Raw genomic sequence first — 14,040 nt, forward strand, 5'->3', positions numbered from 1 at the left:
GCCTGAAGCTTGTCTACTCTCTATGGGAATAATCAGAGAGGGAACTCATTCATCTAAATCATACCAGAGTCCAGCAAAACGTAGCAGAGGAATTACCACGGAACATTTTTAGACTGCTGTGTGTGTGTGTTTCCACTGGTTTGTGCTGCATGCACATGCACTGTACCTGTTTACGTCTGAGTTAGTGGATGGGTGTGGTTCCCCGGCATCCTTATCTCACCACACCACGCACTCACTTCTTGACGCAAGCAGATACACACAGCAACACACATACACATGCGAAAGTGAACAGACTGACCACTAGGAGAGTTTCACCATGGAGAGAGAGAAAATTTGCTGTAACTGAGCGACATGTTGCACGAGTCTTTTCTGGGGGATTATAGTGAGTCTCTGTCGTCTTGTAAACTTAGGCGGGCTGTGGCTGTGGTGCAGTGGTCTGAGTCCAGGGGGTGGGGGTGGGACGCCTGTAGAGGGGCCTCAGTCGGGATCACCATGGTGTTACCATGCTGCCATTTGCTTTGAGACCATGTATATTGTGTTAAACTGTGGGTGTCTCTGCATCAGCTGTATTTGCTCCTGCTTTGATGAAAGCATTTTTCCTGTCTCACCATGACAAGAGTCTGCAAACATCTCTGACAACAGGCTGCAATCTGCTACACTGCATAGTTTGTGTCTTCTGATATTTATATTTAGCTCTTACATATGCAATACGTCCACATATAACAGTGTGAAAGGTTTATTTTTTAATTATGACACTTAAAATCCATCTATAGATTAGATCCATAGACTATTTTTATGAAAGCATCACTTATATGATATATAAGCTGCAGAATATGCAAATCTTTTTTTCGTTTAAGTCCTCCTTTGTAATGCTAAATGGACTTTCAATGTTGAGCACACACACACAATGTCAAGTTACACACACACTCAAAAAGATTTATGTGACAAAACAGTGCCGTTAAAGGATGGTGTATCCCAGTATGGTGATCGTAACTCTTGTGACAGGTGTGTGTGTGTGTGTACTGGGGTCAGTTGGTTGCTCTGCAGCAGTCCGGAGGGAGGAAGTTTGTAGGTTACCATTTTCTTCAAAGTGAAAGCAAACAAGAAAGTCTATGGAAGTAAGACAGTACCAAGACAGCTTAGCAACCGTAAGTAAATAAGACTGTTAACTGTGACAGTGAGACAAGCGATCTAGAGATAGTAGCTCAGTGCTGAAGTGCTCATATATGTTTTTATACCTTTTTTGTATTGTTTACTGCATTTTAGTATAAAAGTAATTATCTTAGCATCCCATGGTACATTTATAAATCCAGTTTTTTGCTCTACAGTATGTCAAATGTTTTGGTTTTTTGCGTGTGGGAATGTCTAATCAGTGTTTTCCCTGTCAGCGTTTTTTCCGTGCATGTGTGATTGTGACTCAGGGGCTTTGTGCTGCAGAGTAATATGCTTCTCAATTGTCTGTGAGCAAAAGCTAAAAACAAAACCATTTACTGAAGAGAATGACAATGACTCAGAGGCAAGTGGCTCTGCATGAGTCAGTGTACTCACACAAAAGCCCAGGATTTATTGCTTTACACACAAGATGCTGCATACTAAGTTTAAACCTTGCCACCATATACATTCCATCTCTATAGCAGATATGAGGAACAAAAATTACAGACTGTCAGACAGTGTTTTGCTGCTTCAGTCAGCTGGAAGCAACTTTTTCTTTTAAAGTTTTCTGTTTCCCTGCTGTTGCCCCTGTTTTTTTTTTAAAGTGACCTCTCTCTTTGCACAGTGCTGTGCCATTGGTGTCATGCTGAGTGTGTGTTGTGTCATTTGTTGCTATGCATTTACTTCAGGCATGCGGAGCTTTTCTCTTTTTTTTTACCCAGGCTCACTCCCTCTCTGTCAAAAGAGGACCAACAACCCTGTCACAACAACAGACAACACAGCTTAAAGCACTCTGTTATGAAGTTAAGAAAAACAATTTCTTTGGTGTGTGTGTGTGTGTGTATGTGTGTGTGTATGTGTGTGCGTGATAGCAGGATTTTGTGCTTTTTTTCCCCTTTTGGAACAGAAAATCAGAGGTTCGGACATAAATTTAATCTCTGCATTTGTGCGTAAACACATGCACTGAATGATTGGATGGCTGTTGATTTTCCTGACCTGCATTTGGAGATAGCTGGTTAGATGGAGAGAGGGGATGATGTAGGGAGGGGATGGGCATGATGGGGAGAGAGGAGATTATGTAAATGAAAATGAAAAGGTGCAGGGTTTGCCGCAGTCGAGTTTCTCCCTGTGGTTCTCCCTCAGTCGTTCCCACTTCTCCTCCTCTCCTCCTCTCCCTCTCGCTTTTCCCCTGTGCCGCATGAGTGATCCTGTTTCAGCAGCACCCTTGGCTGCCTGGGAGAGGCATGAAGCCCTCAGACACAAACAAAACACAGACAAAAACACCAGACGTGCCATGTGCCGGCCCGTGAGCCAGCACTCACCAAACCTTCTCTCTCTCATTCTCTCTCTCCTTTTTCCATTCACCTTGTGTCTCTTTCTCTGTCTCTTCCATTCACACACACATAAACTCAGAGACTGACACACCAGACACTGTTGCTATTATCACACTTGCCTTATTGCCTGAGTACAGAGCTGCAGGTAGACTTATGGATGCATTTTTTGGAGGTTTTGTGGAATTAAGAAACAAGTTTACACTCAGAGGGGAGGCTGTGTACTACTACTACTTCACTGACATGCCCACCACACCCTCAGACACGCACATTTTCAAGGTGTGATTGCAGATTTTCAAACTGCACTCTCCAAAATACCAGGGGATTAATGAAATGAGAGGAAAACTGATGGGTAACCACCGTCTTGCCACTGAACGTCCTTAAATTACTCTTTTTTTTTTCTTCTAATAATAATAACCAAACTCTGTCTCCCTCTCCATTTTCCCTCTCTACTCTTCCACTTTATGTGTCTCTCACTTTCTCTTACACCCTTTGCCCCCCTCTTGTTCCCTCTCTCTGTTTCACTTGCAGGCAGATGCTGGTAACAGTTTTCTCCGAGCGGCCCGTTCTGGCAACTTGGACAAAGCCCTGGAACATATCAAAAATGGCATCGATATAAATACGGCTAATCAGGTGAGAGAGCTGCTCATTTCCCAGATTGAATCGGTTGAAGTTATAACTTCTGATTGGCAAGCTCACCTAACTATCAGCCAGTGATTTTTATTTATACTGCACTTGCCACCCTTGTCTTTTTCCTCACGTCAGGCAGTTTTGCTTATCTGCAAAAAATGATCTTCAGTCATACTGCATAATGGTGCATGGCAAGAATAGAATCTGAAATATTTGAGCACTCATTTGCCCACAGTCGAATCCTGCCAGGATATAGTCTTCTGTCTCCCTATCTGCTTTCTAACTGATTAAATTAAAATTCAGGAGGTGGGTAGGCTGCCCATTTCTTATTCAAAAAAAGAACAGCAATGTGTGAATGGAAAAGGCAATACAATTTCGCTAATGGTGAAAACAAACAGTGAAATGATTAGCCATTTTTCATCCTTTGGTCCTGATCAGATGTAAACAGTAAAATGACCTACAGTACTTTTACATTTCCGCTACAGTTCACACAGAAATAGGGTTTTCATTTGGGATCCAGTTCATTTTTCATTATATTCTGCTTGAATATTGTCCATGTATACCACCATTTGTTGTATTATTATTTCTATATAAATGTGTTTTGAGTGTCCAGTGTGCATGATGTGTCTGAGCTGACCATTGTGCTGTTATGTGCCCATTCATCTGCCTGTGCACTCACTCATGCACTGCACTATACATGCATGCTCAGGTAGATTGTTAATCAGCAGCTGGAGGTGACAGGTTGAGTTTACAGGGTCTCCGGGGAAAGGTGATAAATGGGGCAGGGTCTTCTCCTTCGCCCTGTCTCTTCCATCCTGCCTCCTTTACTCTGACGGTTGTTCCCAGAGTGTCCAGGAAGAGGCAGTGCTAGTGGGCTAGGACTGCTGCCCTCAGGCTACTGAAACTTGGCCAAAAACTATATGTGTGTGTGTGTGTGTGCGTGCATGCGTGAGAGATTCCTCTGGCTCATTAATCTAACTTAGTCATGGTTTCCCTTCCATTCACTTATGCTGTCCTCAACATTTTGTGATTATTGCTGGTAATGCTTCTGTCAGGGCTTCTATGAGGCCTATTCACAAGCCTCATAACAGAGCCCACATAACAATAGATTTATTCATGTAAAGTGACACTGTACAGTAGCCAGTACTGGAAAACCCCCCTCAATGATGATGAAGGGAGACACCCCATTGATTAAAAATATAATCACATGCATAAATACAGTCTGATACCAGATTTTTTTTTTACACGCAAGATGAATTCTCCTGAATTACACAGTTTCATTTTGATGTTTTGTTGATATTCGTCATATGAAATTGGGTTATTATCACTGCTTGGTGTTAACTGTGTTTGAGTTAAAGTGGTGATCTACAACATAGGCCTACAACATGTTATATTAGTAAGTTAGTAATTTTTTTTATGTGATTATGTAATTAGTCTGGTGGCTTTTTGTTTATAGAGAAACATCTCTTGTGAAAACTGGTGCAGTCTACTGTAAATGTTGCTTTCAGCCAAGCTATGCTGTCATTTTCTATATTACCACCAGATGGCAGCAAAATTAGGAATTTTCAAACTCTACACATGGGGGCTTTAATTTTGCCCAGGCTTAACGTAATAATATAGACATTAAATTCAGCTTACAGTACACAGTTGTGTAGAAGATTTACGTATATTTGAAAAGTTGTAGATTGTCACTTTAACGCTGGTGGTGAGAGTATTGTTGTTCTGGTTGTGTGACTGTGTCCTGATGCTGTATGCACAGTGTGATGGGAGTTTGGCCAGGTGGAGGCTTGACTGTGGCAGCTGTGTCTCTGTTTCCTTGTCTGTGTGGATACCTCTGCCATGGTTAGCTCACCAGCACGCTGCCTCACTCCTGCCCTCCCCTTATTGTGTTTTCCCCTCCTCTTCTATCACTCTCAGTTTAACAACTGCCCCACAACCCTCTCTCCTACTATTGGTTTACAGTTGTTCTAACTCACCTCGCTTTTTTTTTTCCTCCTCCATCGCCTCCTTCTCTCCCCTCCCTCCCTCTCTCCTCTGTCCACAGTAGAGTGATGGTGTGCTGTGGTCTCCCCACTCAGAGGAATAATATCAGTGGTGTGGGAAAGGTCCAACCTCACATGTCCTGTGCGGCTGAAGGAAGGCTGTGTGAGGTCAGACCTATTCCACACGGCTCGTATTCTTCCCAGCCACGAGACCCGCGGCCTGCCATCCCCCTCCCGTCCTCCTCCTCCTTCTCCTCCTCCTCCTCCTCTCACCATCATTAATCAAATGAAAATGTTCACATCCTGATTTTCATCCCTGTAGATATTATTTTCGCTAATGACCACTTTGATTCTGAGAGTACTGCATGCGTGGTGTCTAGTGTAAGTATTTGCCTGCTATGGTTTTTGAGTGCTTCAGTCACTGTGATAACAACCCCAGTCGTTTCATTTGGCATGGCCTACGTGTGTTTGTGTGCATACATGTGGTTATTAGGGAACATTCGCGTCAATAATGTGTTTAGGACCCTTCAGTATGAGGTCTGCTCTGCTCTCTCACTTAGAATGGGCTCAATGGGCTGCATCTGGCCTCGAAAGAAGGCCACGTCAAAATGGTGCTGGAGCTACTCCACAATGGAATTGTACTGGAGACCACCACAAAGGTAAAATCCCCTGCAAAAAAGCAGTCTCTTTTGGTACCAACCAAAATGTATGGGTATGAAAACCTGTTAATAAATATGTGCCTTTCTTTACTTTGTCTTAAATAGTTCCTGATTTAAATCTAATCTTCCGGTACCAAAACTAGCATCAATAATTCTATGGAACATTTCAGTGATACCCAGCCCTGTCTTTTACATGTGAAATGTTTAACCCATTAAAAGTGGTCACATGTAAGCACTGTTCATCTACATCTTGCAGCACAGAAGACAACATGAAAGATTCGTCTGCATATAAAACCCAACGTCCAAAAACCACACACACTTTGAATATACACGTGGGATTTCAACCTTCATTGTTGTTAGTGCTCATCATGACTGTGTGCTTTTGTTCTCGTGTATCTGTGTTTAAACAGAAAGGGAACACGGCCCTGCACATTGCAGCCCTGGCGGGGCAGGAGCAGGTGGTCACAGAGCTGGTTAACTACGGGGCCAATGTCAATGCTCAGTCCCAGGTGAGACTCAGTGCTGCTCTCACAGCGGTGATCACAGGACACACTGAGGCTACTCGTCAGTACTTATTACGTGAACTTAGCTGTGAAACCATTGTAGTAACTATTGCAATTCCATCTGTTAACATGTGTCTTTGTTCCTATATTTCTGTGTGTTGGTGTTTCCTCTCTGTGTACATCTTTGTGCGTGCATCCGTGACCGTCTTCCTATCCTTCTGTCGCTGTGCTCGTGTCTCCTCTGCTGCTGCTGCTGGTGGTGGTGCTGTGTGTGTCTGTTGTGCGTCTTCCTGAGACAGAAGGGTTTCACTCCACTCTACATGGCTGCGCAAGAAAACCATCTAGAGGTTGTGAAGTTTCTTCTGGAGAACGGAGCCAATCAGAGCATTCCAACTGAGGTACCAAAGAACTGAGAGAAGTTTTCAAAGAGTAATCTCTCAAATTCAATCCCATCCTCGTTGATCCAGACTCGCTGTGTTTCCATTCTGTTTCGTTCTCATAAGCCTCTCTCCTTACATCTCTCCACCCCCCCCCCACGAGTAAACCTGTCTTCTAACTGTCTCCTATGTGTGCTTCAGGATGGATTCACTCCTCTTGCCGTGGCTCTTCAGCAGGGACATGAAAATGTCGTAGCCCTGCTCATCAACTACGGCACCAAGGGAAAGGTCCGCCTCCCTGCGCTGCACATTGCAGCACGCAACGACGATACACGCACGGCTGCAGTGCTTCTGCAGAACGACCCCAATCCTGATGTACTCAGCAAGGTGTGTGTGTGTGTCATTGTAAATATGTGCAGTACATGTGCAGGAGGAATGGACATCTCTTTTTGGTGTCCTTGTTTGGTCTGTCTCTGTGTTTCTAAAGTGCAAAGGTAATAAGAATGATGTGTACTCACACTGCTGTGTCCCTTCAGACTGGATTCACACCCCTCCACATTGCTGCACACTATGAAAACTTGAACGTCGCTCAACTGCTGCTCAACAGAGGAGCCAATGTCAACTTCACCCCAAAGGTAGGGAACAATTAACAGGGAGGTCAACCTCTTGTCCTTGCTATCTGTTCTCTTTGTGTGTGTCTAAGCAGATCTGTATCTCTCTGCAGAACGGCATCACTCCTCTGCACATCGCATCCAGACGGGGGAACGTGATCATGGTCCGACTCCTGCTGGACAGAGGGGCGCAGATAGATGCCAAGACCAAGGTACAGCAGACATCTATCCCACTGTTTCCCCAAACTCTTTGATTCACTTAATGTCTTTGATGCATCATTAACTAAATCATTAACAATTGTCTCTCTCCAGGATGAGCTGACTCCTCTGCACTGTGCAGCCAGAAATGGTCATGTCAGGATTATAGAGATCCTGCTGGACCATGGAGCCCCCATCCAGGCAAAGACCAAGGTAAACCTTCTGCTGTAGATACAAATAGAGAAACACTGTCTGGTTTAGTCATGAGTGCAAATCAATGAGATTCAGGGTGTTTTTTTTGTTTCTTAGTCTAAATTAAATAAATGAAGGTGTGAGTTTGTAATCCACCTGTTAGACACAACCATACATTCCTGTTATTGTTGCTTCTTAAACAGACAGTTTACTTCCCGTTTTGCAAGGGATGAGAGAGTCAACACATCTTTTTTTTTTCCAGAATGGCCTGTCTCCAATCCACATGGCAGCACAGGGCGACCACATGGACTGCGTCAAGCAGCTTCTGCAGTACAACGCAGAGATCGATGACATCACACTGGACCACCTCACCCCTCTGCATGTGGCGGCACATTGCGGCCACCACCGCATGGCCAAAGTGCTGCTGGACAAAGGGGCCAAACCCAACTCTCGGGCACTGGTCAGTGGCAAACAGATGAACAAATGTTGTCAAATCAGGCAAAGCAAAGCTGCTTATTGACTTTGGGGTGATAATAACTGTTCCCTTGTTTTTACAGAATGGCTTCACTCCTTTGCATATTGCTTGTAAAAAGAACCACATGCGTGTGATGGATCTCCTGCTCAAACACTCTGCCTCATTAGAGGCTGTGACTGAGGTGAGGGATCTGAGTGAATAAAATAATCTAAAAAAGAGTTCATAAAAGTATCTACATTTAAATGTATTTCATCTCTTTAATAAATCTGCAAGTCCATTCCTCTAATTCTGCCCTCCTTATGAACAGTCTGGCCTGACCCCCTTACATGTGGCATCATTTATGGGTCATCTGAACATTGTGAAGATCCTGCTGCAGAAAGGAGCTTCCCCCAGCGCTTCCAATGTGGTGAGTACCTGAGATATATCTGAATCTGAAATGTATCTGAAATCCCAAGAGCAACACAAATAACTAAACAACATTGTGGTGTTGCTGTTAAAGTGCTGACTGTGTGGTTCGACTGTTTGTGTGTGAGCAGAAAGTAGAGACTCCTCTCCATATGGCATCTCGGGCGGGACACTACGAGGTGGCAGAGTTTTTACTGCAGAATGCAGCATCGGTGGACGCCAAGGCCAAGGTAGAGATCTCACACAGTGCAGTCTGTATATCCATGGACTCATGTCATATATGAAAGCGTTGATCTAAAAAGTCAGTTTGAGCAGCTGATTCCTGGCTGATGAAGCAGACAGAGCTTGGTGTCTGATTTCCCTCCTACACATCACAGCCTCATTTTGACTGGTAGTGGGGAAGCTGAGAAATTAAAACAGGACAATAGAAAACCTTATGCTACATTTTGTAAGTACTCTCTCTCCTCCCTTACCAGGATGACCAAACACCTCTCCATTGTGCTGCCCGGATGGGCCACAAGGATATTGTGAAGCTGCTGCTGGAGCACAAAGCAAACCCCAACTCCACTACCACAGCAGGACACACACCCCTACACATCGCTGCCCGGGAAGGTCATGTGCAAACTATTCGCATCCTACTGGACATGGAGGCTCAGCAGACCAAGATGACCAAGGTAAAGCATCCATTCTTCATATTCTAACACATGTCTTACAAAAAGTACCTCAAATTTGGACTTTGAGCTTCAGGTACCTTAATATTTTGTCCCTATTCCTGTCGGTGTCCCTGTAGAAAGGCTTCACTCCACTGCATGTGGCCTCCAAGTACGGCAAGGTGGATGTAGCAGAGCTGCTGCTGGAGAGAGGAGCCAATCCTAACGCTGCAGGGAAGGTAAGAAAAACAGAAAGGTCTTGGATGTATGGGAGGAAGGATTAAAAGATTTAAAAAGCAATTTAAGATGTAACGTTTTGACTCTGTTTTTACAGAATGGTCTGACTCCACTGCATGTTGCTGTACATCACAACAATCTGGATGTTGTTAACCTGCTCGTCAGCAAGGGAGGGTCACCGCACAGTGCAGCCAGAGTAAATAAAAAAAACCAAAACAAAATAACACACATACACAATAAATCTTGAATTACAAGTTATTTTGTTTCTCTAACCACCACTCGTGTGTGCTCCAGAATGGCTACACTGCTCTCCACATAGCATCCAAGCAGAACCAGGTGGAGGTGGCTAACAGCCTGCTGCAGTACGGAGCTTCAGCCAATGCTGAGTCATTGCAGGGAGTCACACCTCTCCACCTGGCCTCACAGGAAGGAAGGCCCGACATGGTGTCTCTGCTCATCTCCAAACAGGCCAACGTCAACCTCGGCAACAAGGCAAGAACATAACATACATGATGAAAGAATGACTGAAATGGAGATAAATGTGTGCGAATCTATGATTTGTACTATGATATATTTATAACGTTTGTCCTTTGACTTTTGTTGCCTACAGAGTGGATTAACCCCACTCCACCTGGTGGCACAGGAAGGACATGTTGGCATCGCTGACATCTTGGTGAAGCAGGGAGCCTCAGTCTATGCTGCCACACGGGTAAGACCTCTTCAGTCTCAGGGTCTCATGATTAAAAAACAAGAAAAAGTTTAACCTATTCCAGTTAAGAGAGTTTCACTTAAAAGTGTGGTCAGGGTTATCAAAGCCTTACTGGTGTAGAAATTACTTGTGCAGTAGCAGATAGTGTCTTAAGTTCTGTAGCATAAATAGCCTGATGATCTCATGGCAGAGGGTTATGTTACCATCAATACATGGCAGGTCCTAGAGGGGTTCAGATCACTCAGACCTCTGGTGCATTGGTTTTACAGCTGTGTTTCGACGTGGAGTTGTATCAGATTAATATTGATAGTAATCGTAAGTAAAGTTTAATTTATGTTTAGAAATGTATAACTTGATCAGCACAACAGCACGACAAACCTACAGCCCTAAAAAGACTGACACCCATTTGTCACAACCTTGACACAGTAAGAGCATTTTTCAGTGATAGTATTTGTTGTAGGGCTCCTGTACTGGAATTTATTATAATGTTAAGGTGTTATAATTAGTGATATTGTTATTGTTCTACACAAGAAACAGTTGAATCCCCTCTTTCCTAAACTGCAGCCTGAATGCAGTGTTTATAATCGCTCCCTTTTCAAAATAATTTTACTCTGTGAATTTGAAAAATCAGTTGATGTAATATTCATGAGACGTTCAACCTCAAATTGGATCAAATCTGCATAATGGAGTCAAATTAAAAGGTCATTAAGACATTGAAGTTATGTGACTTTGTACTATTTTTCTCTCTCCCCTCTCAGATGGGTTACACCCCTCTCCATGTAGCGTGTCACTATGGCAACATCAAGATGGTGAAGTTCCTGCTGCAGCAACAGGCCAATGTCAACAGCAAAACAAGGGTGAGTGCCTCCCTGTGGTTTTGGATAAAACTACAACAAAAATTAGCGTGGGCATGAGTCACACAGCTTCACGGTGTTTGCTGTCTCGGTCTCATTCATCAGTAAATATAATAACAGTACATTACATTGTTAAAGCTCAGATCGTGACTGTAGCAGGCTTCTCTAGCTGTTAGCACTGATAAAGATTTATTGGAATGAGGATAATTTAAAGTCTCTACAGTGTCATGTATGAACCTGAGTATTTCATTTACAAATATGAGTCTAAGATGCAGTGTTTCCTGTAGATTATTTGCAAATATGATGGGGTGGGAGTAACTCATTTTTAATACATGATTTGCTGTTCATCCCAGGAAAAGTTCCCCCAACAGTCACAATTTAAAAAAACAGTTTATTTATAGGAGTGTGTTGTAATTAGAAATACAGTTTATTCTATTATTATTCACTCTTCCAGCTTGGGTACACTCCTCTGCACCAGGCAGCCCAGCAGGGACACACGGACATTGTGACACTGTTGCTGAAGCATGGAGCCCAACCCAACGAGACCACGACAGTGAGCATAAATATGCCACCCCCACCTCTTAAGCTCATTAAAACGTTTGGTTTTCAGTCATCTGATCAATATGCTCCCCTCTCTGTCTGTTAGAATGGGACTTCAGCTCTGGCCATTGCTAAGAGGTTGGGCTACATTTCTGTGATTGACGTCCTGAAGCTCGTCACTGAGGAGACAGTTTCCATGGTGAGAAGTTTAGAAATGCTATTATGCCCTCTCGACACACAGTACTGGCATTATGTGGTCACGATAACCACATGGAAATACTATTAAAAAATTCAAGTTGAAACCTTTTTCTCTCTCTGACATATCTGTAATTGGTTCTTTCTCTTCCTTCTGTGCCCTGCAGACAACCACAGAGAAACATCGCATGAGTTTCCCTGAGACAGTAGATGAGATACTGGATGTGTCTGAGGATGAAGGTAAAGCAATAAAATTATTATTGATTATATAAAACAATAAGAAACAATGTGTAATGGACTGTCGGTGTTACCAAAATATTCCTTAATGTTTACCAGGCTGATTTTATGACATCATGTTTAAACTGGTCATCTGGTCAATATTCATTTTTCAATTCCTGTTTTGCCTTTTGCCCTTTTTTTAGGGATTGCACAGCTAACATTAGGTATGAATGTCTCTTTCTCTCTTTGTGCAGCATTCATAGGTCTCTGTAATAAACTGTGTGGCTCCATTTCAAGCTCACTCTCTCCATCTTTATCTCCGTGCCACTCTATCTCGTTCCCTCTGTAGTGGTGCTCACTGTGATGGTGGCTCTGGTTTCTCATTGGCATGCACCCATAGCACCCATGTCTGTAACCTTTATATGTCCCTGGAATAACACACTCATCCTCTAACTTTCCAGGTATCCTTTGTCCTCCATGTTATGACAGCAGCCCTTGTTTTTTTAGTTATAGTCAGTACATACAGACCACCTCTGCAAGCATTGGATCCATTGTTACTAACACCAAATCAAATTAATAGAATATTTGGCTTAAAAAAACTGCTTTATGAGCTCTAGTAGTTCATAGCTGAGTTGTATTTGTGTTCCTTTTGTTTTTATACGTATGTATGTATAAGTTGTGTCTGCATTTAAATCTGTCTCCATTGTGCATCTTGTGTTCCTGCCATGTGAACTGTGTTTGTTAGTCTGTAGTTTGTTGGGTTGGGAGTTAAAGGGGAATGGTGATTTAAGGAAATGGTTTAAGTGGCCATAATCAACATTTTTGTATTAACAATGGATCACTTGATTACTTGTATGTGAACAGAGTAATCAGAACTATCAACATTATAGTTACCTTCAGACCTATGGAGGTTTGTAGCGACCTTTAGCTAATTGTTTTGGTTTTCCGTTAGATTTTTGGTTCACTCTTCTCTCTTCTCAAGGCAGCTGTTCTCAGCAAAAACCATCTGTATGCTACTTTCCCAGCACCAAAAAGGAGACAGACACAGTTAGAAATTAGCTTGTGAGCGTAATGTAGCATTTAGCAGCTAAACAGGCACATATCTCCCCCAGTGATTGGTAGAAACCAAAAACAGAGCTATAAAGAGAGTGAATATCAGACCTACGTCAATCAGGTGGACAGAAACATGACACAAAAAATACTAATGCTGCTCTGTATGTGCTGGATATGTAAATAAGCAACTGTTTCCCATATCAATATTTCAGCTCACTGCTTGTTTCTGCTGCCTCCAAGTGGCCAAAAAATTGCTTATTGCAGGTTAAATTTTTTGTGCCTGAAGTTTACAACACCACTGACAATGATGTCAGAGGACATTATGTCTTGATATTTTTAGTCTCCTGATAATTTCACAGACAGATTGTCACCGTTGCTCTAAATATAGAAAGTAGCTGAGGTGCAGTCTTAAAGACACATCTCATATCCGGGATGGTAAAATGATACAGGCAGATTATCCGATGCACACTCTCGCATATGGTAACACTTCGCCTACCCGACATGGCACACATACATGATACACAAGACAGAGAATATCCAGCTGACTCAGATGAACCTGTGGGAAGTACACTCAAACAGCATAACGACACCTACAACATCACTTTGGCTCTGCAGCGAGTACAGACACCCACTCACACACTCACACAAGCTGTGCTGATACGGTCACAAATTAATGCACATAAGGAAGACTTACTTTTGTCGCTGGTGAATTCTTGAAAATTACAGAGAGTTTTTGGGGGTAAGTAACCACCTCCAATCACATCAAGGTATGCTGTACTGTGTGTTCAAAATGGAGTTAAGAATGGCTTGTGCTTTTGTCATGTGTGTTGTTGTGTCCTGATGCTATTGTGATTGTTTCTGTATTTGTATTTGTGTGTTTTAGAGCAAATCTCCTCATACATCACTCTCTGAGCCCGATGAAACCTCTAAAACCTCCAGTTCAATAACTGTTTATTCAAGAGACAACAAATTTCTGGAATGAGATTATGCTGATGCATGCTCTCCCTGGAGACACTGCTCTGTGCACATCCATGATGCTGTTGTCTCTAACTGAGCAGTTATGGGTTT

General features: G+C 42.9%; 1 protein-coding gene across 1 annotated transcript in view; it reads left to right on the forward strand.

Annotated features, from left to right (window-relative positions):
* Positions 1-14,040, forward strand: part of ank1a (ankyrin 1, erythrocytic a) — a 101,128-nt gene that overhangs the window by 62,078 nt on the left and 25,010 nt on the right. Inside the window, exons 3-24 of the mRNA XM_018668615.2 lie at positions 3,015-3,116; positions 5,656-5,754; positions 6,165-6,263; positions 6,557-6,655; positions 6,836-7,021; positions 7,171-7,269; positions 7,359-7,457; positions 7,558-7,656; positions 7,898-8,095; positions 8,193-8,291; positions 8,418-8,516; positions 8,647-8,745; positions 8,992-9,189; positions 9,306-9,404; positions 9,500-9,598; positions 9,697-9,894; positions 10,013-10,111; positions 10,870-10,968; positions 11,420-11,518; positions 11,612-11,704; positions 11,868-11,940; positions 12,123-12,143. Of these exons, the coding sequence (XP_018524131.1) occupies positions 3,015-3,116; positions 5,656-5,754; positions 6,165-6,263; positions 6,557-6,655; positions 6,836-7,021; positions 7,171-7,269; positions 7,359-7,457; positions 7,558-7,656; positions 7,898-8,095; positions 8,193-8,291; positions 8,418-8,516; positions 8,647-8,745; positions 8,992-9,189; positions 9,306-9,404; positions 9,500-9,598; positions 9,697-9,894; positions 10,013-10,111; positions 10,870-10,968; positions 11,420-11,518; positions 11,612-11,704; positions 11,868-11,940; positions 12,123-12,143 (2,455 nt within the window). The remainder of the gene's footprint in view (positions 1-3,014; positions 3,117-5,655; positions 5,755-6,164; positions 6,264-6,556; positions 6,656-6,835; positions 7,022-7,170; positions 7,270-7,358; positions 7,458-7,557; positions 7,657-7,897; positions 8,096-8,192; positions 8,292-8,417; positions 8,517-8,646; positions 8,746-8,991; positions 9,190-9,305; positions 9,405-9,499; positions 9,599-9,696; positions 9,895-10,012; positions 10,112-10,869; positions 10,969-11,419; positions 11,519-11,611; positions 11,705-11,867; positions 11,941-12,122; positions 12,144-14,040) is intronic.

The sequence above is a fragment of the Lates calcarifer genome, linkage group LG13, assembly GCF_001640805.2.
Source record: "Lates calcarifer isolate ASB-BC8 linkage group LG13, TLL_Latcal_v3, whole genome shotgun sequence".
In the NCBI taxonomy this organism is placed as follows: Eukaryota; Metazoa; Chordata; class Actinopteri; family Centropomidae; genus Lates; species Lates calcarifer.